Genomic DNA, 26,872 nt, shown 5'->3' with positions numbered 1-26,872 from the left:
GGCGGCGCCTTCCTCATGGAGCGGGCAAAGGCAAGTCTTCCCCGGGGGGTGCGGGATGGAGGGGACCAGGGAGGACCCGCTGCCCCCTCCTCAGCTGCCAGGCAGGGCGAGCTTAGCCCTGCTGCTCCCCACCTGCTGCATCCTCCGGACTCCTTGCACTGGCTTCTGCCCCATCTCTTCTCTGCTGGGCCTCGCCCGCCACTTAATTCTTCCTCCCACTGAAAGATCTGTGAGCTGAACTTCAGGCCCTGTTTATTCTGCAGAATCTCTCACCTTCCCTGGTACTTTCACCTATTTCAAATGACTCCTTTCTTTCCTGGAAGCAGCACCGGTGGCACTTCTGCCTGCACCAGTTAACTGCACAATCCTAGGCACGTCCAATCAAAAGTTAGTCCCGTTGAGTTCAATTGGATTTACTCCCAGAAAAGTTTGCATAGGCTTGCAACCTGTGGCTCTTCTCAACGTTGTATCTCCGGGCTTGATCATTGCCTGTCATGCAACTTAAGGGTGCATTTAAGTCATGTTAGTGACTATGACTTCAGAACCAGGTCGTTAATCTAGACCGGGGTGGGCAAACTTTCAACTTTAGGGATCCTGGACCTTTAACAAACTTCTTCTATCAGCAGCTTTTTCTATGCTGCTGCTCCTTTTTTGCCTGGGGTTAGCCAAATGGAAAATATCCTGCAACTTCGGAAGAGACTGAACCTCTTTTAGAAACTGTGGCTGCTGTAACTAATCTTACAGCCTATTCTAAAGTGACCTTTCTCTCTTCCACTTCATGTCACTTTTTGCTATTCTTTCTCCAGTGTCTTCTATGCAAGATCACACCCTTGAACCCTTCCATCACTGGTCTAGACCAGGAGTGGGCAAACTTTCAACTTTAGGGATCCTGGACAATTCTCTCTCCTACACAATTGTCTCCTACACAATTGTTAAAGGTCCAGGATCCCTAAAGTTGAAAGTTTGCCCACCCCTGGTCTAGAGTAACTACCTGGTTTTGTATTCACAATTACTAACATGAATTGAATTAAATTCACAAGAACAGGTTTCAAGGATGTTATAAAATTATTGATTCAGGTGCAGTGATGCCAAGCTGAGCATGCATTCTGTAGTGTTTTACTTAACCCATTTCTGCCCAGCCCACAAGTATGCGCATTTGATCCCTGTTGAATATTTGCAACATTGGGCAGAAATGGCTTAAGATCACATAATGCAGTTTAGTTACATAACATCTTTTAATTATTATTATTAAGAATATGCTTATGCTGCTCTTTTGTAAAAGTAGTTCTCAAAGCTGTTCACATAGCAAAAGGAATAAGAAGTTTCCTGTCCCAAAGAGGCTCACAGTCTTTGTAATAAAAGAGCACAAGGAAGATTCCAACAGCCTCCATTGGGAGGGATGCTGTGCTGGGATGAATAGGGATGGTTACTCTCTTTGTGCAAAATAGAAGAGAGACATTATTTTAACAGGTTCCTCTTTCGAAGGTAAGAAGCTATGTCACACCTCCAGTTGTACAAGGGGTACAACGTTTTTGGGAGGGGGGCAAAAGAAACAGGGCAGGTTCCAGATGTAGTTCATGGGTCAGCTGTTGACTATCCCAGGCCTAGTGAATTTTTTGTGCCTGATTTGTAGATGTACCTACTGCCTTCCTAGATAAAAATTTAGTTACCCAGATATGCCCTCATAGGAGATTATGCTACTAGTAACATAGTGTGTAATAGGCTAGGCCCCAAAGTTACTTCAGATGCATCTCTGTTTTTCATCTGAAGTCAGTCTGTGCCCAGTACAATGGGTTTCCCTTTCTTTTTCTTTATCTACAGACCTCTTGCTATATCACAGTCTGTTTTCAGTTTCTAAAGAGGCTTTCCACGTGACATGGAGAACTGCTGTTTGAGAAATTAAAGACCATAAATTTGAAATCCTGAAGTTATACTGTACTTTGAATTCCATAAACTGTTATCTTACTGAACTTGGATCAGTAGAAAAGACCACAGATTAATAAATGAAATGTCAACAGTTTTGTTAGTTATTTATCTTAAGCTCCATAGTAAAAAGCATGAATCATTTCAATTTACAGGAATATTGATTCTATAAATGGAGACAAATGGCTTGGAGGAAAGATGGACAGAGTCAACAGATTATTGCAGTTCAAATTTGGTTACAAAAAAAATGCATTAATTTGATTATATTATTTCAATTTTGCCGTGAATGCTACAGCTGTTAGGGCCAAATCATGTCTAACTTTCCAACACCAGTGCAACCCCAAAGTAAGGTTGCAAATGTTCCCTTACATGACTGCTCCCCATGCAGCAAGATGCAGCAGGCACTCTATTGGCATGGCTGCATTAGTGCTGGAAAGTTGGATAAGATTGTGCCCTCAGTTGATCAATTTTGTACGTTTTAACCAATTGTTCTAAAGTATTTCTAGACACACTATAGATGTATTTTGAGTTACTGAAAGGTAAACTTAAATTTAGTGGGGGGAGGGGAACTATTTGTGAGAATGAATGTTCATCTGCAGTCTTTTGTTTTTCTTTATCATTTCCTGGTACAATAATACACCAGAAGAAAAATGGTTGAAAATACTTCAAAAAAAATTAACTTGGTAATTTAAAATGTTCCTGTCTAATTAAAATAGGTTTCTATAGCTAATTTTTTACAACTTGTTTTATCTAAACTTCAAATAACCCCCTGCCTGCTTTCCTGTAGTATCAGTCACCTCTATGCAACAAGGCAAGGAAACATTCCAACAAATGTAGATTTAGGCTATACTCCTGTACACACTTTCCTGGGCATAAGTCCATTGAACAGAATAGGCTATGCAATACAGTGCATAGGCTTGCACTGTAAGTTTTCTTCCTGCTTTGCGGCTATACATGATTAAGCCTTCAATCATATACGCACCTGTAAGTAAGTTCCATTGCAAAGGCCTCACTCTGGTTTGTGTCACCCAGTGCAAAAGCTCATTGTGACACCCTCATGATGGATTTCTCCCATACTGGATCATACAGAATAAATTACAATATCACACACACAACCAAAATGCAGTGGTATCTACAGTTGGTGTAACTCCCCATTAACTTTTATTTATTTTAATATGACAGTACAGGTCACCTAACAAATCACTAACAAACAGAAAACCAGTGGCCAACTTGATGACACTCACGCAACTGAATAAGAGTTCTAGTATTGGCTCTGATACATGGAAATTAGAGCTGACTTATACTAACACCTCATTGGTTCCCTGCTGTGTCATAACAACACCTTATTGACTCTCAGAACAATCATTGGTCATTTTTGAGTTAAGAAAATCCATTTTTTGTTACATAAGGCAGTTATGTTTTCCTTTTCTGGTTATTTGTCCATAACATTTGAAAGAATACAGATATTTAAATGCAGTTTGTTTCATTGCATTCTGCATGAAATTCCACACTGAATGATATATAACATGATGGTATTATTTGAATATACCAAGATTTCACAATTTTGGCTAGTAGTACAATCTCACACACACATACATCTTGAGGGTGTCACCCGATGCACTCCACCCCCCTTAGTGATACCACTGTCCCACTGAACACAGTGATGTCCTCCCTGCTGATGAGGGAGGACTCTGAAAGGCAAGCAACAGAAACTGATATTGTCCTTAATGTGAAAATACTGACTTAAGAAGGCAAATTCTTAACAGCATTGCTCTAAAATTAAATAATACTTCAAGATTTAGGGCCCGACCTATGTCATTCCATCATTCACGTGCACAAGTTGGTGTGCAAGTGAAGGATTCCTTACTGGTGGTCTTTTCCCTGTGTGTGGAGAGGAGTGAACACGAATAGGAGAACCTACGTTGGAACCTTAGTTCTTGAAAAGCATCTCCCCTAGTAAAATTTAAAAGAACAAAATTTGAAATTTTTCAAAAAAATCCAAATGTAAAATATTGTACATCAGTGTTTCTCAACCAGTGGTACTTGGTGGTGTCCGATGGTATTCATGGGATCCCCAGACCCCTGCTGCCTGGCAGCAAAGCCTGCAATGCAACAAACAGCAGTCAGAGCCTTGGCTTGGCGTGCAAACCTCCAATATGTCCTTTTTCCAAGCTCAAAAAAGCTCTCCTGTCTAACCGGAACCTCTTAGTGGTGTTTGCTGCATTGTGTCTGGCCTCCCAATCCAGAAATAACGTGATGACATCATCGCCAGTTACTCCAGGTGGTACTTCCAATAGGTGGACCACGCAGAGTGGTATGGTGGGAGACACATGTTGAGAAACACTGTTGTAGATCTTGAATATTTTCAGTTTTCAATTTTTCTTTCAGTTGTAGCAACAATTTTTTTTCTATAATTCTGAATTGAGCAAGTAGATTAAGAAGTAATAGCATTTCCAAAAGTGCTTATCATTGAGCTCTGTTTCTTTATCTAAACAGATGGCAGAAGATGCTTCTGAATTTGTATCATCCCAGTTGGAAAATGATTATGGAGGAGGCGTTGATGAAGTGGATGCAAAGCCAGATAGAAGGGATCGATTGTCAATCTTTGGACAGTACGTAGCACTTAAAATAGCCTTTAATCTGTCTAAAATTGTCTTTTCAATTAAGAGCTTATATCCCAGTCCTCTATTTCCCATAAGAACAAGCCCTTCTCTGATAGGTTTGGATTTGTCTCATGACAAATGGATTCTGGATCCATGGACAGAGCTATAACAGCGAAGTGTAAACTCCCAACCTAGTCTGTCAGTTTTTATGTACTTAAAGTTTATTTATAATTCTGTTATAATTTATAATTGTGCTATCTACAAAAGCTATTCACAATTCTCTACTTATGATCATTTTCCTATTCTCTAAAGATCACTGGGCCAATGTTATCTGCATTTGTATGTAAAGTTAAGTTTAGGTTTCGATAAAAGAGTTTTACATTTTCATCCTTCAAATAGCCAGCAAGGGTGATAAATGATGGCAATAATGTTTGGTATTTGTGCTTTTGAGCATTCAAAGTATTTCGCATGTACCGTGTTTCCCCGAAAATAAGACACTGTCTTATATTTATTTTTGGCTCAAAAAAACACAGCAGGTCTTATTTTCAGAGTAGGTCTTTTTTTTTTTTTAAAGTACAACAATCCACAGTCATTCATGTACAAAAATATACCTTATAAAAATATCCCCTCAGCAGCCAGGAGAATGCCTGCCTGTCTACTCAGAAGTCAGTCCCTTTATAGTTAATGGGACTTACTCCCTGGAAGGTGTGGAGAGCTTCAGAGCCCAGGATTGCCTCGATTGCTGCTTCCCGCCTCAGCTCCTCCTCAGCGTTCTCTGCCCAAGGCAGCACAGCAGGCGCTTTCTAGGGGTCACGTTGTCCACCCGCCCTGCCCAAGGACCCGTCCCGCCCTGATCACAACTAGGTCTTATTTTCGGGGTAGGTCTTACATTTCAGCAATTCTCAAAAAACACACTAGGTCTTATTTTCAGTGTAGGTCTTTTTTCGGGGAAACATGGTATTATTGTGACATAAGTTTTACAACTACTGTGTAGGTCAGTGGTTCCCACATGTTTTAGCACTAGGACTCACTTTTTAAAATGTCACTCTTCTGGAACCCACCTAGCTTTACAAGACTAAGGGCACAATCCTAACCCCTTATGTCAGTGCTTTCCAGCACTGGCATAGCGGTGCCAGTGGGACGTGTGCTGCATCCTGCAGTTGGGTGTCATTCATGGAGGCGTCCTCAAAGTAAGGAATTGTTTGTTTCCTTACCTCAGAGCTGCATTGCCCTGGTTAGGATTGTGCCCTAAAAAGTTTCACTTTTCCAGCAGCTTAAGCTTCTGTCTTTATCCTTTTTACTATGGCGGGGGGCAACTACCTTCTGGAACATTTGTTGAGCTCCGCTTACATCGGAACAGGACCATTCTGGTGGTCTTCCATTTTCCTTTGCCTGGCCTTAGATAAGAGCCAAGGCACGTTTGACTTCTTGTGTGGCTCAGTTTCACTTTCCATAGGACTCAATACATTTTTCCTTTTCAGCTTGAAGAGGGGAGGATTTTCTTCTCAAGTGTTTTTTGAGTCTTGCGTTCATCAGATCAGGACCATTCTAGTGGCATTGTGTTCTCTCCGACTAAGGCACAGTCACTTACTCACAAGTAAATGCACACATGCAGCTCAGTTTCACTTTTCACAGGGCTTTCCATACATTTTTCCTGTCATCTATCCACTTATCAGTTTTAAGACCCACCAACAATCAGGTCGTGACCCACAGTTTGAAAAAGACTGATGTAGGTAATTAAGTATTATTATTCTCAAATTGTCACTTGGAAACTGAGGCTGAGAGGGAATTACTAGCCCAGAACCTCTTAGTAAGTTCATTGCTGAATTGAGAGTCAAACCAGGGAAGCTCTGATTTGCAGTTAATTCTCCTAACCACTACACTGCAATGCTAATGACAGAAATCTTCAGCCTTTACCCTGATCCATGTTCCGTCATTCAGCTCTGCAGGTAGGTGATTGTTTCAGGTAGGTAGAGCATCCACCTTGTCAGAACAGCTGCTGTGCTCATGCTGGCATGAAGAAGTTTTCTTTGTGAGTTGGCCTTCTCTTGGTTGGTAAAAATAACCAGTCAGCCATGGTAAACAGCCCATAAGGTGGCTCTTTTGAAGAAAAGGCCAGCCTGCCACTCATCAAAATCACCTTTGCTCCCTCTTTAATTGGTCTGTGGACTGGCTGAAGGGGAAAAGGAGGGCTTGTATTCTTATACACAGTACAGTATGAATTTTTTTCAATTAAAACACCATCTATAACTAGAATGCTCCATTTTATCCTAAATAAAATTTTTGAAATACGTACTAAACTCCAAGAATATATGTTCTACATTGTAACAGACACATTGTTAATCCTTGTGGTTTAGTAAATATTTACTTATATTCAGTAATGCACAGTTTATTCTCAATACAAAGACGCACTTGTTTGTCAAAAACAGAGCCACTTTAAAGGTGGCAGGGTAATGTTTTAATGTGATTAACCTGGCATACACAGCTATCAACTTTTGAAGCTGTCTTGTACTGAGTCAGAACATAAATCCATCCAGGTCAGACTTGCCTTTATTGACAGACTACTATTCTCTATGAGTCAAATAGGGTCTTTTCAAACTTTTCCTGCAAATAACAGGGACTGAACTTGGAACATTCGGTATGCAAAGTGAATCCTCTGCTACTGAGCAGCAGCATATACTTTCCTATCCACGGCATACCCCCCATTGTCTTAGGCAGAGATTATCTGGGAGTTGAACCCAAAATCTTTAGCATCCTGCATGAGAATCAGATCTTTAGGTTAACTTAGCCAGCCTTCCATTATTGGGTTCCATTTTATAAGGTCAGATTTAGGATGCCTACACAGCAACCAATGCTTATAGTGCGCGCACGTATATGTGTGTTTAAACCTGTCCCTGCCCAGAGAGCAAGTCTGTACTCATGAGATTCTCAATTTAAACCTTGATACCTACCAAAGGTGCATGTATCCCATTGTAGAACAATGTTGTTCATAACTTGCCTAACCGTGTTGGCCTAGAGACCTGGAAATATGAAGGTATTCATCTTGTAACTAAAGTGGGTAGTTTTAGATTTAAAAAAGAAATAGAACCTAGAACCATAGCAATTTCTTTTGTTCTGTGCTAGGTATATTTGATGGCTGCATGGGAGACAGGAACCTGTAGGATACATACAAATCCAATTACCATCTTGGACAGTTACCTCCTCTCATTTAAAAAAAATGGGTTTAGTTTGTACCATCTTGCAATTTGCTGTTTCCTTTTTTCCTTCATTTTGGTTGGATACTGGGCAAAACCTCCTTTTAAGAGCCTTGGTTCTACAGATCTTTTATTTTATGAGAAACATTCTCAGGAAATTAATTTTGAAACACAAAATGAAACAATATGTTTTATTCCCACTAGATGGCAGGCAAACATAACTTTTGTTTGCCAGAATCCTATGCAGTGAACAGAGAAAAGATAATCTCTCAGCCTTTTTTTGGTTAACCATACCTTTAAAAAACACACCGCGATACACTATATTACTGTATTTGTTGAAAATTTACTGCCCAAATAGAAAATGAGCACAGTTTGGGAAATTGCAGCATTATTTCCCTTATCTGATTAATTAAATTGTGGTCACGCCTTAAAGATTAAATTAAATTATTTTATCTTTCTGTCTTTGGGTCAGACTGTGCTATCCTTGTATCGTGTTTAAATGAGAACTGATAAAATTTGTATTGCACTTCAGCTTATGAAGTTTATCTCGCCTTATGAATTTTAACACAAGCATTTATCATGTCATGAACAATTCACTGTAAATGGCTTGGGGGCCTTATGAATACGCTCTAAGCCATGTTCTGGACGTTTGGTGAAATTGTCATAAGATCAACTTGTCACAAGGTAAACAGCAGTGAGATTGATATAACTTGTGATTCCATTGATTTACAGAACAATTCTATACTTGTCTACTCAGAAGTAAGTCTCATTGTGTTCAATGAGGCTTACTGCCAGGAAAGCGTGTATAGGATTGCAGCTTCCCAATTCTGTTGTCGTTATACTGGTGCAGCCATGCCAAAACAGACACATTGGGGCAGCGGGGGGGGGGGTGGTGGATCGGGAGGCTTCAGCAGGAAAAGGGGATTTAAATCTCCTTATTCCTGCATAAGTCTCGCACTCCACAATGCGTCTCCTCAGACTTCTGCTAGCAATTTAGTGCAAGTCTGAGGAGAGAAAGGGAGTAGGGAGGCGGCAGGAAAGGGGGATAGGATCCGGTGTGTGCCATCGCCACTGAATCCACTCCTCCTGCAGCTCTCCTGCCCCCCCATTATGTCCCACCTCTCTCACTGGTTTACCTGCTCTAACAGGTACTAGAAGAGCTAACAGCACATGCAGGAAGGCTCCGACCTTCCTGCCAGTGTCCTGGCAGTGCACAGCCAGAAAGCACTTTATGGCACTTTTCCATTGGTCTCCAGCAACTGAATGCAGATTTCACTGCTGGCCTCCCTCATAGGATCGGGTTGTCAGTGTGTGACACAAACACATAAGAACATAAGAACAGCCCCGCTGGATCAGGCCATAGGCCCATCTAGTCCAGCTTCCTGTATCTCACAGTGGCCCACCAAATGCCCCAAGGAGCACACCAGATAACAAGAGACCTGCATCCTGGTGCCCTCCCTTGCATCTGGCATTCTGACATAACCCATTTCTAAAATCAGGAGGTTGCGTATACATATCATGGCTTGTAACCCGTAATGAATTTTTCCTCCAGAAACTTGTCCAATCCTCTTTTAAAGGCGTCTAGGCCAGATGCCATCACCCAGGCCAACCCATCACACATATGGGTTTAGTGTGTGTGTGTGTGTGTGTGTGTGTGTGTACGCAGGTGGGCCCTGGACCCGCATTTTGGGAACCACTGACATATAAAGATTGCACTTGAATTTTCATCCAGTGTTGTCACTGCCAGAATATGTTTTGCTTCTACTGTGTTGGAGTATTTGACTTTACAAAACCTTGACCCGCTGCGTGACTTGAAATATTTTTCCTGAAGTTAAAGGCTGGAAGATCATCCTGTTGAAGAGGTCCTTGGATTCTTCTTTGACAATACTTGCATATAACTTAATAACCAGTTATGATGACAGCTATTGAAATGTAACGGAAGAGGGAGGGTTCTGCAACAATCCGTTTTTGTTATCTGTCTGTCTTCTACCACCCCCTCCCTTTTGTAGTTAATTTCCACCCACCTTTGATGGCTGTCAGATTCCTGTCATCTCTTAGACAAGCAAAGCATTCATAGGAAAAAAATATTGGGGTACATTAGTTCAGAAAGTTAATACGTGTTTTTCTTCTTGGAGCATAACACATTCCATGTTTTTATGTCACCATGTACTTTAAAAAGCTGACCTTTTACAAAATGGACTTTTATTCCTAAGAAGAAGAGTATTGCCTTATTTATCAAAAGCCAACTTGGTTTGGTTTGCTCAAGCATTCCTTAAAACCTTCTAAAAGAAAGACTCTTTGCCCTAGAAATCTGTAAAAACTTAGCTTCCTGTCTACTACTTCCAAGTCTACTACTGCTTAACATTCTTGTATCTCTTGATCCACTGTATCATATGGCAATTTTCAATGACCTGTTTCCCCAAATTTTGTTGGTAGCTAATTTTGCAACCTAACAAAATACGTACTGAAAAATACTTCTCATCATATGCATGACTTCGCTTCCGTTACTGCTGAATTTTGCCTGCTATTTTATGTCCCATCTAGTTCACTGAAATCCTTCATTAATCCAACTTGCTTGAATGAGTTCAGATGTGTATTTTTTACTATGTTGCAGATTTTTCCTTTCTTTTTTTGATTTATATAAGGCCTTGTAGCTTCAGAATAGTTGTAGTATTGTGAAGTTGAAGGAAGTTCCTCTCGTTCACTTTTTATACTTATTTGTTTATATAGTTGCATGTTCAGCACAAAATTCTCATCAGCAATTGAACAACAAACTTATCATGCAAAGTTCATAAAAAAAAATTTCAGCAAGGGGAAATATTTACTCTATTTTTGGTTTAAATTTGTCCCCACTTGGAAATGGAGCATTACAAAGTGCATAAATAAATAGGTAGCATTCTTTTAAATGCACTTACCTGGGAGTAAATCCTATTAAACTCAATGGGACCTACTTCTGAGTAGACATGCATATGATTGCGCTGTAAGAAGATATCTTCTCCATAAAGATCTTGTTGAAGACATTTTTATAGATTAGTTTGATATCTAAAGATATCAACAAAATCAGTATAGCCCTGATTCCAGCATTGACATAGAGACATGTGGACCCATCTCTTTAGCACTTCTTGCTTACCTGCTTATTGCATTCCAGCTGTAGTAGAATCACAGTGATGCAAGTACTTATTTTTTCCCTGTCAGCAGGAGCGGAAGAGACCTACGTGACCTCTGTCGCTCGCTCAGGCTATAGTTAATGGAGGTTTCAATAGTCCTATAGAAAAGTCCAGCGTGACCCATTGCTGACACAGACAAAGCTTTAGGTTCCTGAACACAGTGTCGCCTGCTTCACTCTGTAGTGTACTGAAAGCATGGTGGGATGCCGGCATTATTAGAAAAGATTAAACCTATTCATCAGCACAAGGTGAACATATTTTTCAGATGCAGAGTGGTGTACCACTTGATGAAGAGCCAAGGTACTGTATACCATTTGTTTAAATGTATATCCTCCCACCAAGGAGATCAATGTAGCATGCATGACCCTAGTTTTATCCTTGGACTCGGTGAGATAGAGAGAGATAGTGACTATCTCAAGCTGAGCTTTATGGCTTAGTGGTGCTCTGAACCATCGTTTCCTTGTGGGAGAATTTGAATAATTGCCATCACAAATTAATTAAATGCAAATGGAAAACTTTGATAATACGTTAATTCTAACAAGGAGAAGAAACTGAGATGTATTCGTCTCTGTATCTCTTTTAATTGTCTTTTCTTTTGTTGATTTGACTTGTATGTATACAGTGGTATGTATACAGAGTGGTTTTAACAGCTCTGAGCTGCCTTGGACATGGTGTTTATATAATAGAAAAGTGGGATATAAATATCTAAAATAAGTATTACTAATTGACTCCCTTGAAGACAACATTGGCTTAGGGCCCCTTCTGAAATGTTTGCAATAGCAGCCACTGTGGCATAACACACAATTAATATGAGGTGCCCTGGCCCATGTGAGAAATTTCTTCCCTGCAGCTCTGCCCTGTGTTAGCATTGCCTCAGTTTCTAATAGAAGCACCCTGAATGTCATATTACCCAAGTGTTTGCAAACACATGCAACATGAGTGTTGGATGTACTGAAACTGTGAATGACTGTTTCCTGTAGCAATAATGATTAACAGCAGAGGGTTTACAAGGCCATGTGAATAACTGGAAAAGTGGAAGTGTTTAGAAGTTAGAGCAGGTTTGATGGAGATAAGAATCAAAGGTTTCAAAATCAATGAATCAGTAGACTAGATAGCAGTCCTCAATTCTCAGTGACATAAGGATTGCAAGAAGGCTCTCAGATGTTCTTTTTTTTTCCAGGACTAAGTTTGACAGAATAAATTATCCCACATGATTTATCCTGATATTAATTTATGTTAAAGAAATAATGATGCTGTCACAGGCTTGTGTGCATGATGTGTTGTGATATGTTGGTTGCTTTCATCAATAGTTAATTTTGATCAGTCAAACCTACCCAGTTCATAGAAGTTGCTGTGTGTTGTCACAGCTTTATTTTACAGTTCTACAGGTTGAGTATCCCTTATCTGGACTTCTTGGGACAGGAAGGTGTCTGAATTTCAGATTTGTCTGGTTTGTGGAATAATTGCATAAATATAACGAGAAATACTTCCTCTTGCTTTTTTCACTGTTACTTCTGCAGGTGTCTGCTGGCTTCTTTGACATTTTTCAATAGTGTCTGTTCAGGTACACACCACACAGCAGAGTCTAGAATTTACAGCCCTGTACCTGCACTGTATGTGGGAATGAGCACAAGACCTTTTAGTGCTCACACCACAGAAAGTTTTAAAAAAAAATCTTGGACAGAAAATGTCTGGATTTTTGAATAATCTGGAATTGGGATGTCCGGATAAGGGGTCATCTACCTGTATTATTACAGATATACATTTGGGAGTCAGTTTCATTCACTGTGGAAGTGTATTGCATCACTTTGTCTGCTGTACGTCTGCTGGGCATAAACCAGGAAGGATATAAATCAATGATCTACTTGAATTAGTCTTGAGCCAGTGGTCTTATAATAGTTTGCTTTGGCATGTAAATAAGGGAAATTCCAGAACTGCCTGTGTGCACTGCAAATTTGCTTCCTTATTGTTCTGCCAGGTCCTGGACAAGTAACGTGTTTATCACAGTTATAGACATGACTTCCAGTAATCTCATCCTGAAAGGTTCCATGAATAGGGGTTATCCAATTTTGCCATAGTAGTTTTCCATAATAAAACAAAACTTGGTCACTAGAGATGCAGGCATAGGATTTAGCTTGCCAAGCTGATGATGCAGGGGCACACAGAAAAGGAGCAGAATACCTGTACCCACCACATGGTTAAACATAGTTTTCAGACTGTGTTCCTAAGTACTCTAGGGGTACTTCCTACCAATTCTATCCAGCACAGGAGCGGCAGCTCTAAATGGCCACCACTGGTTCTCTGCAGGCAGGAGTTTTCCTCTGGGAAGGGGTCATTTGTCCTTTACTCGGAGTAAAGCCCCGGCCTGCTCAATGGAGCTTCTCGAACCTGCGCCAGCTGCTGACACAGACTCAAGAAACCCTGTGTCAGACTTCTAAGCATGACATGGAGGATAGCATTTGGCAGAGGAGGCCTCCACCAGTCCCATCATCCCTCCCGGGGTGGTCCTTCCCCCCTTTACCTTTCCCACACCCCTGCACCACAACCCCACTTATCAGGAGATTGTTCTGCAGCATCAACAGGGTAGCACAGGCCTTTCTGCCAGCACTGCTTCCTCCCAGGGTGGAGGGAGGAAGCAGACGTATCTTGCACAAGTTTTGAAAAGTTTCTGCCACTCCGTTGAGGTTGCAAGCCACAGATTGAAGAACACTGATTTAAAGCAGTGATCTTCAAGCTGTGGTTCATGACCCCAATGGGGTTGCAAAGCCTCATTTGGGGGGGCCATGGCAACCTCTCAACGCCTGTGCAAGAGGAGGCTTGGATCCAATCCAATAATGGTATTTCCTTATCAAAACTGAGTTCTTAACATGGTCCTGTACAGTCTCTTTTTGCTGTCTTGCCCCACAGCTCCTAAGGCCAGCCCTGCTCAGGCTGCTACCTCACAGGGTTGTTGTGAAGACACAAGAGGTTGGGTGAAATGTGGTGGGTGGGCACATTGGGTCCCAAGAGAGTGGCTGGATCGGCAACTGATTCCCAGTCTCATACTTTATTTATTTAGGGGGGACTTGGCAGGTAACTGATTTAAAGGAACTGAATGACCAGTGGGTTGCTGGTTCCCTGTCTGAATTCTTTTGAAAACTGTAATATTGTTCATCTTTAAAGTGCGTAAGCCTTCCACCATAAAAATGTTAACTGTATATGTATATTACAAAGTGAAATTCAAGTGAATCTTTTGATCACAGCCTCATTATAATGTGTCACTTAAAACAGTTGGGCTTCAAATATGAACAGAGCAATTATGTTTCCACAGAAAAAAGAAGAATGGACAGGAACACCAGCCAGAGACCTCTGACAGCAGCCAGTACAGAATTGTTACCCCAACATTCCGGTATAGGATGGACTATAAGGAAATTGGCAAATGCATTATTATAAACAACAAGAACTTTGCACACAGCACAGGCACGTTTTTCTCTTCTGAAATCACTACAGGTTATAATCCTAAATAGAATCTTTTTTTCATTGTTTCATGCATGACCAACATTTTCATAAATCATGGGCAAATGATAGAATCATACAGTGTTAGAGTTGAAAGGGGTTTGGGGGTCATCTAATTCAACTCACTGCTCAGTGCAGGTATCTGCAGCATTGGCTCTGCTTCAAAAATCTCCAGTGAGTGAGAGCCCACTGCTGCATGAGGCAGTTCCAGCACCAGGAAATTTTCATGTCTAACCTAAATCTACTTCACTATAGTTGCATCCAAATGGGTCTAATACTGCCCTCAAGAACCACAGAAAGCAAGTTCTTCTGAATGACAGCTCTTCAGATACTTGAAAAGGACTAGTGTAGCTATCTCCCTTTAGTCTTCTTGTCTCCCGGTTGAACATACTGAGCTCTTCACAGGACTTGGTTTCCAGATCTCTCACCACCTTGGGGTCCAATCCTATCCAACTTCCTAGTGCTGATGCAGCCATGCCAACGGGGTGGGCATTGCATCCTGCAGTGAGGGCAATAACAGAGGCCTCCTCAAGATAAGAGAACATTTGTTTCCTTACCTCAGGGCTGCATTGGAGCTGGAACGTTAGATAGGATTTGACCCTTAATTGCCCCCCCTCTGAATCCGCTCCCACTTGTCAATGTCCTTCTTAAAATGTGGTGCCCAAAACTGGACTGTCTCCATTTAACTTCATTTTGTTGGTATGGGCCAGTGATCAAGCCTGTCAAGATCATTTTGAATCCTGATTTAGTCTTCCAGGGTGTTGGCTATCCTTCTAGCTTTTAGTCACCTGCAGATTTGCTAAGCATTCCCTCTACCCCCTCATCCAGGTCGTTTATAAAAATATTGAACAGCACAAGGCCTCTCAGGATGCTAGCATGTACATTTGCTTAGAATTGCCATATACATATGACCCTGGCTACTGTTTGACTTCCCATAATTGCCAATAGATGTGTCAAAGCATGAGCTTAATCAGACATGATATTGCATCATTTAAGAGACATCTAACGTTATCTGAGTGTGAATGTAAGAGGAACGCTTTGTGGATAGTACTTGGAAATGTGAGTTTAAAAACAATTTTCTCTCACAGGAGTCAGTTGACTCATTGCATACGTATAAAAATTTAATATACTTTTGTATATTAAGAAGCTCTGACCTTCTTTGTTTCTTGTCAGGCATGGCTCCACGAAATGGCACTGATAAAGATGCTGGTGATCTGCAAAAATGTTTTCGAAAGATTGGGTTTAAAGTTTCTGTCTATAATGATCTCAGCTGTGATGACATGGAGCAGCAATTAAGAAAGGGTAAAAATGAACACTTGTTGCGTTGGGCTTCCTCAAATGTTTTTTGTTGTCTCCTGGTTTGAGAGGGCACAAGGAAAAAAACTTAATTTCAAATCCACATGGAAAGAGAAATATTCTAGGATACAAATTAGCACTCTGTAGAAATCAATAGGAAATGGGCAGTTTCTTATGGTTTTGTTATGAACCATCTCAGTTGTCATGGTGGTTCAGTGGTTTAGTCTAGACTAGGAGTGTCAAACATAAGGCCCAGGGACCAGATGCGGCCCGTGGAAGCTTTTTATACGGCCCTCAGGCTTTCAGCTGCTGAGTAGGGCTGAGGTGTAACTGCTGAAAGGACAGCCCACATTTGGAAGTGTATTGCATACCCTGAAAATTGCGCTATCCCATATCTTGAAATACGATCAAGATTTGTATATTTTCTCATTATTTGCAGCTAATGAGTTTCTAAGTGAGAAAAAAGTGATTGTTTTTGGTTATGACCTGTTTAATGACATCACTTCTTGCTTAATGACATCACTTTCGGCCCTTAGCAGGCATCATGAATGCTATGTGGCCCTCCGTACGAAATGAGTTTGACACCCCTGATCTAGACAGAGAGAAATCTGAGTTAGAAGAGAAATATATCACTACATCTTTATAATATATATTGTGATTAAAGTACAAGGTATAGACTGGAATTATTGACAGGAAAATGACCAATGCTGCAATTGAAAATAAGAAACAAATACATAAATCAGTTGATCTTCATCTACCTTATGGCACAAACCTGCATGCTTACCCAGAAGTAAGCCTCATTAAATTCATTGGACCTTTCTCCCAGGGAAGTGTGTATACAATTTATAATAATAATAATAATAAACTTTATTTTTATCCCGCCCTTCTCCCCAAAGGGACAATTGCAGCTTTAGAGTTGGTAATTGCTATTCCAAGATCTAAGTTGAGTGATAACTTAAATTCATTGCTAGTCAACAGTTGTTCTTTTTCTTTCTTGCAAGTTTTCGATCTTTGACATCTTTCACGTGGGCCCTCTTTATAATCTTAAGGACCTGATGATTTCAGGTGGTGGGCCACATGTGGCCCACAGGTTGTAAGCTGCGTACCCCAATTGAAGGCACATACCGCAGACACTCGCCTATAAGTCGATCTCACAGATAAGTCGGGGGCAGGTTTTGAGGCAAGGATCATAGAATTTTCTCTGACCGTCATAAGAACATAAGAACAGCCCCACTGGATCAGGTCATAGGCCCATCTAGTCCAGCTTCCTGTATCTCACAGCGGCCCACCAATGCCCCAGGGAGCACACCAGATAACAAGAGACCTCATCCTGGTGCCCTCCCTTGCATCTGGCATTCTGACATAACCCATTTCTAAAATCAGGAGGTTGCGCATACACATCATGGCTTGTACCCCGTAATGGATTTTTCCTCCAGAAACTTGTCCAATCCCTCTTTAAAGGCGTCTAGGCTAGACGCCAGCACCACATCCTGTGGCAAGGAGTTCCACAGACCGACCACACGCTGAGTAAAGAAATATTTTCTTTTGTCTGTCCTAACCCGCCCAACACTCAATTTTAGTGGATGTCCCCTGGTTCTGGTATTATGTGAGAGTGTAAAGAGCATCTCCCTATACATCCCATGCATAATTTTGTATGTCTCAATCATGTCCCCCCTCAGGCGTCTCTTTTCTAGGCTGAAGAGGCCCAAACGCCGTAGCCTTTCCTCATAAGGAAGGTGCCCCAGCCCCGTAATCATCTTAGTCGCTCTCTTTTGCACCTTTTCCATTTCCACTATGTCATTTTTGAGATGCGGCAACCAGAATTGGACACAGTACTCCAGGTGTGGCCTTACCATAGATTTGTACAATGGCATTATACTACTAGCCGTTTTGTTCTCAATACCCTTCCTAATGATCCCAAGCATAGAATTGGCCTTCTTCACTGCCGCCGCACATTGGGTCAACACTTTCATCGACCTGTCCACCACCACCCCAAGATCTCTCTCCTGATCTGTCATAGACAGCTCAGAACCCATCAGCCTATATCTAAAGTTTTGATTTTTTTGCCCCAATGTGCATGACTTTACACTTACTGACATTGAAGTGCATCTGCCATTTTGCTGCCCATTCTGCCAGTCTGGAGAGATCCTTCTGGAGCTCCTCACAATCACTTCTGGTCTTCACCACTCGGAAAAGTTTGGTGTCGTCTGCAAACTTAGCCACTTCACTGATCAACCCTCTCTCCAGGTCATTTATGAAGAGGTTGAAAAGCATTGGTCCCAGGACAGATCCTTGGGGCACACCGCTTTTAACCTCTCTCCATTGTGAAAATTGCCCATTGACACCCACTCTCTGCTTCCTGGCCTCCAGCCAGTTCTCAATCCATGAGAGGACCTGTCCTCTAATTCCCTGACTGTGGAGTTTTTTCAGTAGCCTTTGGTGAGGGACCGTGTCAAACGCCTTCTGAAAGTCCAGATATATAATGTCCACGGGTTCTCCCACATCCACATGCCTGTTGACCTTTTCAAAGAATTCTATAAGGTTCGTGAGGCAAGACTTACCCTTACAGAAGCCATGCTGACTCTCCCTCAGCAAGGCCTGTTCGTCTATGTGTTTTGAGATCCTATCTTTGATGAGGCATTCCACCATCTTACCCGGTATGGATGTTAGGCTGACTGGCCTATAGTTTCCCGGGTCCCCCCTCTTTCCCTTTTTAAAAATAGGCATGACATTTGCTATCCTCCAATCTTCTGGCCCCGTGGCCGTTTTGAGGGACAAGTTGCATACCTTAGTCAAGAGATCTGCAACTTCATTCTTCAATTCCTTAATAACTCTTGGGTGGATGCCATCAGGGCCCGGTGACTTATTGATCTTTAATTTATCAATGAGGTCTGAAACATCTTCTCTTTTAACCTCCATATGACTTAACTCCTCGGTCAGGAGGGGCCGTTCGGGCAGCGGTATCTGCCCGAGGTCTTCTGCCGTGAAGACAGATGCAAAGAACTCATTTAATTTCTCTGCCATCTCTAAGTCTCCTTTTATCTCCCCTTTCCCTCCCTCACCATCCAGAGGGCCAACCGCTTTTCTGGCGGTTAAGTCGGATAAGTCAGGGTCATAAACTTGGGAGGGTGTCTGATTATAGTTTTGTCTGGTTTTAACTTAGGCCAGATCCTGAAAAATAACCTACCAGTAATTGTTACCTAAGAACTGACAGTCTCCAATTTATTAAAAATATAGTAAAAGATCATAAGATTCATTTTTATTCATAAACTTTTAAATTCTGGTCTTCATCTTTTTATAAACACTATCAAAGAGTAACTGCACTGTAAACAACAGACTAATAGAACAGTGGTTCCCAACCTGGGGTTCATGTACCCCCAGGGGCACTCATCAGGACCTTTAGGGGTACTTGAAAGAGAATGGAATATTGGCAGTGCCCCAGAATGCCTTGCAGGGCCAGCAAGGCAGGAAGGGAGGTAGCTAGTTGACTGTGAAAGCCCCACCAATAGCTAATTTTTGGTGATCAATTCATGTATGAACCAGTAATTGAAAACCAGCACAGGAAAAAAACTAAAACATAAAAAAGTGATCTATCACTCGGAATTTCTCAGGACACTTCTGATGCAAAACAGTGCAAAGGCAGAGTCTTCTGCTCTTAAGTCGGAAGCTCTACATATAACATACAACTTAGAACACAACTGGGAGTGTGCAATTCAATTCACAGGAGAGACAAGCAACAGCAAATGGCTGTGACCAAGTGCAGCTGCACATAGCTGAAACCCTATTTACTCAGAAGCAGACCCATTGCTTTTCCTGGGTGTTATTCCTAAGCAATGGTGCTCTGAATAGTAGTTTGTGAGACAATTTGATGGAAGTGTTTCCACTTTCAGGGAAGGTGCATCCTGCAGCTGCAACAAGCCCACCCTCACCTGGTCTGAGGGCTGTTTCTTCCTCTTGATTTACAGCAGGATCAAGGCTGTCAGGGGGGTTTCACTCTTAAAGAAGTGGGGTTATTCTGGGGAGCTGGTTCAGCTCTGCTCTGTCTTGGGGGGGATGTGCTAATGGAAACTGCTGTCTGCTGCTCTAATCAGTTTCCTGGTCAGTTTCCCTGATTGCATGGCTTGTAAATAGGGGGCAGAGAAAGAGGGACAGTGGGGAAGGGAGAAGAGAAGGGGGGCACAGCCGGAGGTTCGGAAGAAGCAGATGCAGAGCTGTAGACTCTGCATGAAGAAGCAGCCCTTCCGTCTCTCTCCCCATCTTCAAGCTACGATCTTTTCCTGGGAGTAAGCCCCATTTACAATAATGGAACCTGAGTAGGCATGCACTGGCTTGGACTCAGGCTGCCATCCTATGTGCACTTTCCTGGGAGTAAGCCCCATTGATGACACGCATGGGACACGCTCCAGGCTCCTGCTCCCCTTTCCTGTCCTTTCAAAGACTAGCAGGGGCGGAGGAGGAGGAAGTCAGAGCCAAGGAGACCAGGCTCAGGGAGCCTGAGCAAGCGGGACTGCAATGCCCAGGAGCAGCAAGGAGGAGGGAGCAGCAGGCTCCCCGCTGGAGGTGGAAAGGAGGGGGGGGCAGGCGAGCTGAGTAGCTCTGTCAGGCTCCCTGCTCCAGGTGGGAAGTGCGCGGTGGGGGAGCAGGTGGCGGGTCACCCTCCCCCGCAGCCTGAAACAGCCCTGAGCCCAAGTGGCCCCGCAGATAAGGTGAAGGGTTGATTCAGGAGCCATCTGTTGGAACAAATTTATTGCCCTATAGGCGAGTATCTATGGTAAGTCCTTCTGCCCTACATAAGGACTTGCAATTTCTGCTTGTTGAAAAAGAGAACTTGAGTGGAATTTTTGCTGTGTGACTGAAAAAGTGTTTTGGTTTGCAGCTGCAAGTGAAAACCACAGTGATGCTGCTTGTTTTGCCTGCATATTATTAAGCCATGGAAAGGAGGGCCTCATCTATGGCACAGACGGAGAGATGCCCATCAAGACTTTGACAGCTCTTTTCAGAGGAGACAGATGCCAAAGCCTTATTGGAAAACCTAAGTTATTTTTTATTCAGGTAATACATTTAATGCTCACTCTAGCATCTGTTTTGCAGAATGTAGCATCTGAAATGAACCTAGAACCTTTTAGCATGCCAAAGCTAGAATCTGAAGTGATGACCTGAAATAGTTTGAATTACACTTAATAATGTAATTTGGATATCCTCTAAAACGGTGATGGGCCAGACTGACAGCCCATTCCTAACTCCCCATGGGGCCATGCAGCGGCACCAGTATGGTGCCTACTATATCCCAGGGATACTTTTTGGCCTCCAGAGGTATTCTCAGGGTTAGGGAACATTTGTTCTCTTGCCCCAGGGTAAGCCCATGCTGGCTTGATGGGGTCTACTCAGTCCTGTGTCAGCAATATCCCTTGTGCAAGTCCATGTGGACCTGGGAAGGTGAATAGAGGCAAGGAAGGGGATTAGGAATCAGCAGATGCTGCCAGTTTCCTGATCAGCCCCTGTGGCTGCCCTGTTCTGCACCCCCCCCCCCCCGCTTCCCTCTTATCTTCTGTGTGTACTCACTAGGGCTGGTGACTTCCAGAGTCTGCTGGTGTGCAAAGCTTGACCACTCACTATTTGTGTCACTACCAAACCAGGTGCTTTGGCATGTTGCCATTTGCAACAGCCAAAGAGCACTTAGCATTGTTGGAAAGCTCATTCTAGCAGCACTAGACACTAGATCAGGGGTGTCTAAACATTTTGGCAGGAGGGCCACATCATCTCGCTAACACTGTGTCAGGAGCCAGGAAAAAAGAATTAATTTACAATTTAAAATTTGAATAAATTTACATAAATGAATATATTAGAAATGGAATTTATATGATTGAATGAAGGTCTTGCAATAGCTCAAGGCCTTGCACAAAGCAAGGCCAGCCTTTCCTTTGCTGCCACTGCTGCATCACAGACGTGAAACAGCAAGTAGTGGAGGGAGCCCTCGTCCCACAGCTCAGGTGAGAGGTTGAACAGTCATCCTCTTGCTGAGAGCAGTTGCGTCGGGCCAGCACGGGCTTCAGCAAGTCTCTGGAGGGCCAGAAGCTCATTGGAGACTGGGGGCTCCCCAAGGGCCACAAGTGGCCCCTGGGCCAGGTTTTGGGCACCCCTGCACTAGACCATAGGATTGTGGCATAAGCCTTTCAAGATCTGTTGCTTTTTATTGGAATCCTGTCATTTACAAACTGCAACAGTTAAGGAGTGAAGAAGGTGGCAGCTGTGGTGGCCAATGTACCTGTACACTGAATGAACAAGGTGCCTCTGAGCTCATGCTCAGCCCAGAAATTTGCTTTCAGCACCAGAGCTGTGCTCACAGTCCTTTCATTACAGAGTCCTCAGTTTGTTTTTGGCCAATCTTTTTTGCAGGGGGATGGGTGAAGTGGGTAAGGCCTGCATTTGGTACAGCTGCATGGTCCCCATACTCTACAGTAGTTAAGCCTGACATGTACCTGATAATTCCCTTGCTTATCCCTGCTTCTATTTCTCACCCTTCCTCTTTTTGTCTCCCTGTTTCTATTTTCTAGTTCATCTGTTTTCTAGTTCAGGGGTCTCCAAACCCCATCCTGGGGGCTAGATGCCTCTATCCAGCCCGCAGCTAGCCTCTGATCCCCTGAGAGCCTCTGGCCCAGTTGACCAAACACAGCCAGAGTTGTGCTTGTGGGGTGGGGGAACGGGGGTCCATTTAAGTGTGTGCTTTATTTCTTGGGCTGTGTTCATGCTTGGAGAAGTCCTGGACATTGAGCCCATTCCTTTATTTATTCATTTAAATTTCATCTCTTAACATATTTATTTAAATTTTATATTTAATTTTTTCCCAGCCCTCGACACTGTGCCAGATATTTGATGTGGCCCTTCAGCCAAAAAGTTTAGAGACCCCTGTTCTAGTTTATCTGCCCCTTGAAATAAAATTTTGTCCTCTCATTCCTCTCAAGTGTTGTACATTATACATGGATCATGTTATAAATTTAATAACAACAAAACCAAAATCTTCATTAAGCTTTCTAAAATCAAATTCCAGTAACTTTTATTGGCATACAAAATTGAATTATTAAATCCATGTCTTGGTCTTTGCAGGATTTTAATTTCATAGTCACTGATAATGTACTCAAAATTTCTCCTTTCTGAAATGGCATGTGCCCGTCGCATAAGTAGGAACTGAGGCTCTCGTCCTAAGCTGCAAGAAGGACCCTTCTGTCATGCTACTCCTGCTTGACACTGATGTTAAATGAGTCTGCAGCATGGATGGGGCTTGTCAGAAGTAGCCAGTCTGCTCCTCATTTCATCAGTCTAGTACAGCAGTTTTCAATCTTTTTCATCTCACAGCACACTGAAAAGGTGCTAAAATCATCAAGGCACACCATGAGTTTTTCTTTTAAAGTGACAAGGCACATCACACTACTGGCAGAGGAGCTCACATCTCCCAATAGTCCTACTAATGAGTGATCCTCCCCCAAACTCCAGCGGCACATCTGCATTAACCTGTGCACTAACACAGTGCACTATGGAGGTGTTAGTGCACTAAAGTGCCATGGCACAGTGGTTGAAAATTGCTGGCCTAAAAGGATGCCAGGAAAACCTAATCACCATGCTGTGGTGACAGCCTGACAGTCCTTCCATTACACCCCTCAGCTTTGACTTTGCTTCATGCTCATGGCCCAAGATATGTAACTGGAACAGCACAGATATTGCAGAATGAAATATATGTCTGCATTAAGTGCAATATTGGACACATCGTAAATAACACACTCATTAGCTACTGCTTGGCCTTTCGGCATATTGTTACATTTGAAATGCTACTAAAATACTTAAGCTGCAGCCCTGAGATTCCTATGCTTCTGATAGGGCTCACATTCCACTCGTACTCTAGTATAAGTTATTAATGTACAATATTTCATTGACAAGCTTCAAATACAGTGTCAGCTGTGACATGAACCTGTCTCGGTTAGAGAATTATTATATAATGCCATAATCACTGTAATGCTAAGTGTGTATGATTTATGCACATGACATTTTATTTCTATGTTTCTTGCCCACTATATTATGATTTGAGGCATGTCGAGGCTCCGAATTTGATGATGGGATTCAGACAGATTCAGGTCCTTCAGATGACACTCTGGAAACGGATGCCAACCCCAGATACAAGATTCCAGTAGAAGCTGATTTTTTGTTTGCATATTCCACTGTGCCAGGTATGTTTTGGAAAAAGTGACAACTTGACATAGAGATAAACTAGAGTAAAATCAAGTGTAAATTGTTGGGAGGCAAATATAGGCATTTTAACACTTTTTTTTAATAGTCGTGTGTGTGCATGCGCGCGCATTTGGGTGTGTCTTATTTTTTTCAGTTGTCTTTGCTGTCCTAGCTAAATGGTGAAATGTTAAAAATAACAAAGTAGAATAGCAATAAATGTAATCCCTGTTCAGAAGTTATGACCAATGAATGCATGTATGGCTGGGGGTGGGGGATGCAAACATGCATTTGAACACATGGTGAAGAGACCTGCCACTACATGGGAGATGGGTCATAAATTCCAAACAGGAATTAATTAAAATGGGAGCAAAATATGCCTTAAAGATATGCCTGACGCTAATTTTTGAATTTTGAAGGATATAAGTATGGCAGTGGTTCCCAGACTTTTCTGATTGGCGGCTCCCTTGACCTACTGGTCTGTTTGTTGCAGCTCCCCATTAGGGCTCCAATCCTATACCTTGTTTTTCACAAAGATTCCAGAGCTTCCCTGGCTGGTTTCCGTGTCTCCCCAGAAAGCCACAGCTCACAGTTTGGGAACCACTGAAATACAGTCTAAGGGTGTCTCCAGGATTAACCAGCTATATGCTCTTGGGCAAAATGACAAGCCGAACATGATGAACAAGCTACTGCTGTTGCTGTGAAAATGGAGATTTTAAAAGGTCATGGCTAAAAACCCTTAATAGATGTACTTATGCTGTAACATTTTGTTGCAATGAATGTCAAAAGTTATAATTTGCATGAAGAAATGTGTTTTGTCCTGAAACTAGTTATTCAAATGTATGGGATGAAGTATGGAATACCAGTGTTTTGAGGGTAAACATTTTCTTCCTCAGTTATTTTTTTCTAAGACAAAAACCCCAAAGCTTCTAAGCTTTTTTTCATGATGTTTCAATTTCAACAGTGATGTTTCATCCTAGTTGCTGCAGTCCAACAAAGCCAGAAAAGATTACACACAAAACCAGACTATTGTTTGAAGCTTCCACCCCAAATGATCTTGCTCTTGAAAAGGCAGAGTGGCTTTTTAAAAGGTGACTTTGCAGCCACATGCACTGCTGAAGAGGCAGTCAGGATTAACTCTGGCTTGTACTTGCATATGGCTTTGAACTGTGCCCTTGTTATAATGTGGGTTGATTTCAATTGTAGTGTGGGGTTCTCTACAAGAGTTAATCCTGTACCCACTTACTTCAGAGTAAGCCCCATTTGAACTCAGTGAGACCTACACTTAAATATGCTTAGGATTGCACTGCATGAATGGTGTTTGCCTTCTTCTGTTCATGCCAACCATGGACACTCTATTGTTCTCTATTTATAGGTTATTATTCCTGGAGGAATCCTGGGAAAGGCTCCTGGTTTGTCCAATCTCTTTGTTCAGTTCTGAGTGAGTATGGGAAGGAGCTGGAGATCCTGCAAATGCTCACTATGGTTAACTTCAGGGTAGCTACAAGCTATGAATCACAATCTGATGACCCACAATACAGCGAGAAAAAGCAAGTTCCTTGTGTGGTTTCCATGCTGACAAAAGAACTTTACTTCTGAACACCCATCTGTATGATGGGTGAGACTCTCTCTCTCTCTCTCTCTACAGCTAGAGAGGGACTGTTCTCCACACCAAGATTGAAATATCAATTCTCTAATAGAAATCTGAACTTTTAATCTATGCTTTAGGCAAAAGACAACTCTGGAATTGGATAATCATTAGATACTATTTTTCTGAAATATACAAAATCAAGATTACCTCAGTTGATTATTTAATCTTTTCCTATGTGTCACTAAAGTTTGAGTGTGTTTTGGAATATGCCTTCTGTTTTGTTGCGCTTCGACGCACTGAAAGCAATACATCTTGCTTGACTATGTGGGGTCTTTTTTTATCTTAGAAATTTTCCTATATTGAGTATTTTGTTTCTAGCTCTGCATGAGCACAGGAGATTAATCTGTTGATGTCTCAATGTCAGTAATATTTGCAAGGGAAGAGAAAATGTGGATCATTCTGGAATATGAACAAATTTTGTTTCTGTGATTTAATTGATGACGTGCTATCACTGATGTTTACCTCAAAGGACAATGCCTGCGGCATAGTGTGGGTCTAAAAGTAATTAACTATAACTCTTTAGCTGTTCTCATCTACAAATCTGTCTACATCTTTCTGTGTTCCTTATTGTTTCCTATTTAGGCAAACTGTTTTCTCAAAATGAAAGAAATACTTGAACTTTTTCCCCAACTTGGGTAAAAAACACTGCATAAGTCTTGGATTCCTGTACATTAAGTGTAGCATACAATATATTCACCACAGTAATGTTAATAGTTAAGTAATGTCTATTTTTTATAGGTCAGTAGTTTACAAACAAATATTAATGACAGTAGGTTGACATTCTGTTCAAAATCCAGTGCTTCCAAAGGTGAAAAAAATAGTCTCATGTCATGCAGTACTTTGCTGCTGCCAAGCAACCAGTTCTTTCCTTCAGAAACCTTAGGTTTTATAATACACATGCCATGATTAGACACTACATATTCAGTTTTTCACATTTACATAAAGACAGACAAAAATATGCATCTTGATCTGTAGCGCACAAACCCATGCATCTTACACTGGGTGTTATATTCTGGTGACAGTTCCTCAACTTACATCCAGTGTTGTATAACTATCGAATTTGAGCTACTGAATGCAATACCAAGATGAAATATCTATTTTTCCTTCAAAAATGTTAGCGAGATCTATGATGAAATAATGAAAAAATAAATATAATTTTCTGACTAGTCTGCTTATTTTAATGTGTGTTTTGGGGGTATCTGTGACTACTGTGCATTCAGCACTCTCATCCACAGAAGTTAAGGGTGGTCTTGTTCATACACAAAAACTAATCAGTGTCTTTCTTCCAACTGGGTATGTTAGTGTTTTTTCATTGATTTATAACAG

The 26,872-nt window shown here is 41.8% G+C and overlaps 1 protein-coding gene across 2 annotated transcripts; it reads left to right on the top strand.

Annotated features, from left to right (window-relative positions):
• CASP7 (caspase 7) lies at positions 1-26,702 on the top strand. 2 transcript variants are annotated; one of them, XM_066621803.1, is made up of 7 exons: positions 1-30; positions 4,420-4,535; positions 14,198-14,346; positions 15,556-15,684; positions 20,555-20,730; positions 23,759-23,897; positions 25,271-26,702. In XM_066621803.1, exons 1-7 carry the CDS (start codon positions 16-18, stop codon positions 25,492-25,494), a joined length of 948 nt encoding a protein of 315 aa, XP_066477900.1. In that variant the 5' UTR covers positions 1-15; the 3' UTR covers positions 25,495-26,702. The 2 variants fall into 2 exon arrangements, with proteins under 2 accessions (XP_066477900.1, XP_066477899.1); XM_066621802.1 differs by having other exon boundaries at positions 14,198-14,376.
• Positions 26,703-26,872: the final 170 nt, after the last annotated feature.

The sequence above is a fragment of the Tiliqua scincoides genome, chromosome 3, assembly GCF_035046505.1.
Source record: "Tiliqua scincoides isolate rTilSci1 chromosome 3, rTilSci1.hap2, whole genome shotgun sequence".
Classification (NCBI taxonomy): domain Eukaryota; kingdom Metazoa; phylum Chordata; class Lepidosauria; order Squamata; family Scincidae; genus Tiliqua; species Tiliqua scincoides.
The sequence above is the reverse complement of the archived record's forward strand: the minus strand, read 5'-3'. Positions and strand labels throughout refer to the sequence as shown.

Excerpts from the sequence above, each read along its gene's own strand:
- CASP7 (XM_066621802.1), top strand. Across the intron at positions 14,377-15,555 it reads CTCTTCTGAAATCACTACAG|GCATGGCTCCACGAAATGGC; the intron begins GTTATAATCCTA and ends GTTTCTTGTCAG. Across the intron at positions 15,685-20,554 it reads GGAGCAGCAATTAAGAAAGG|CTGCAAGTGAAAACCACAGT; the intron begins GTAAAAATGAAC and ends TTTGGTTTGCAG.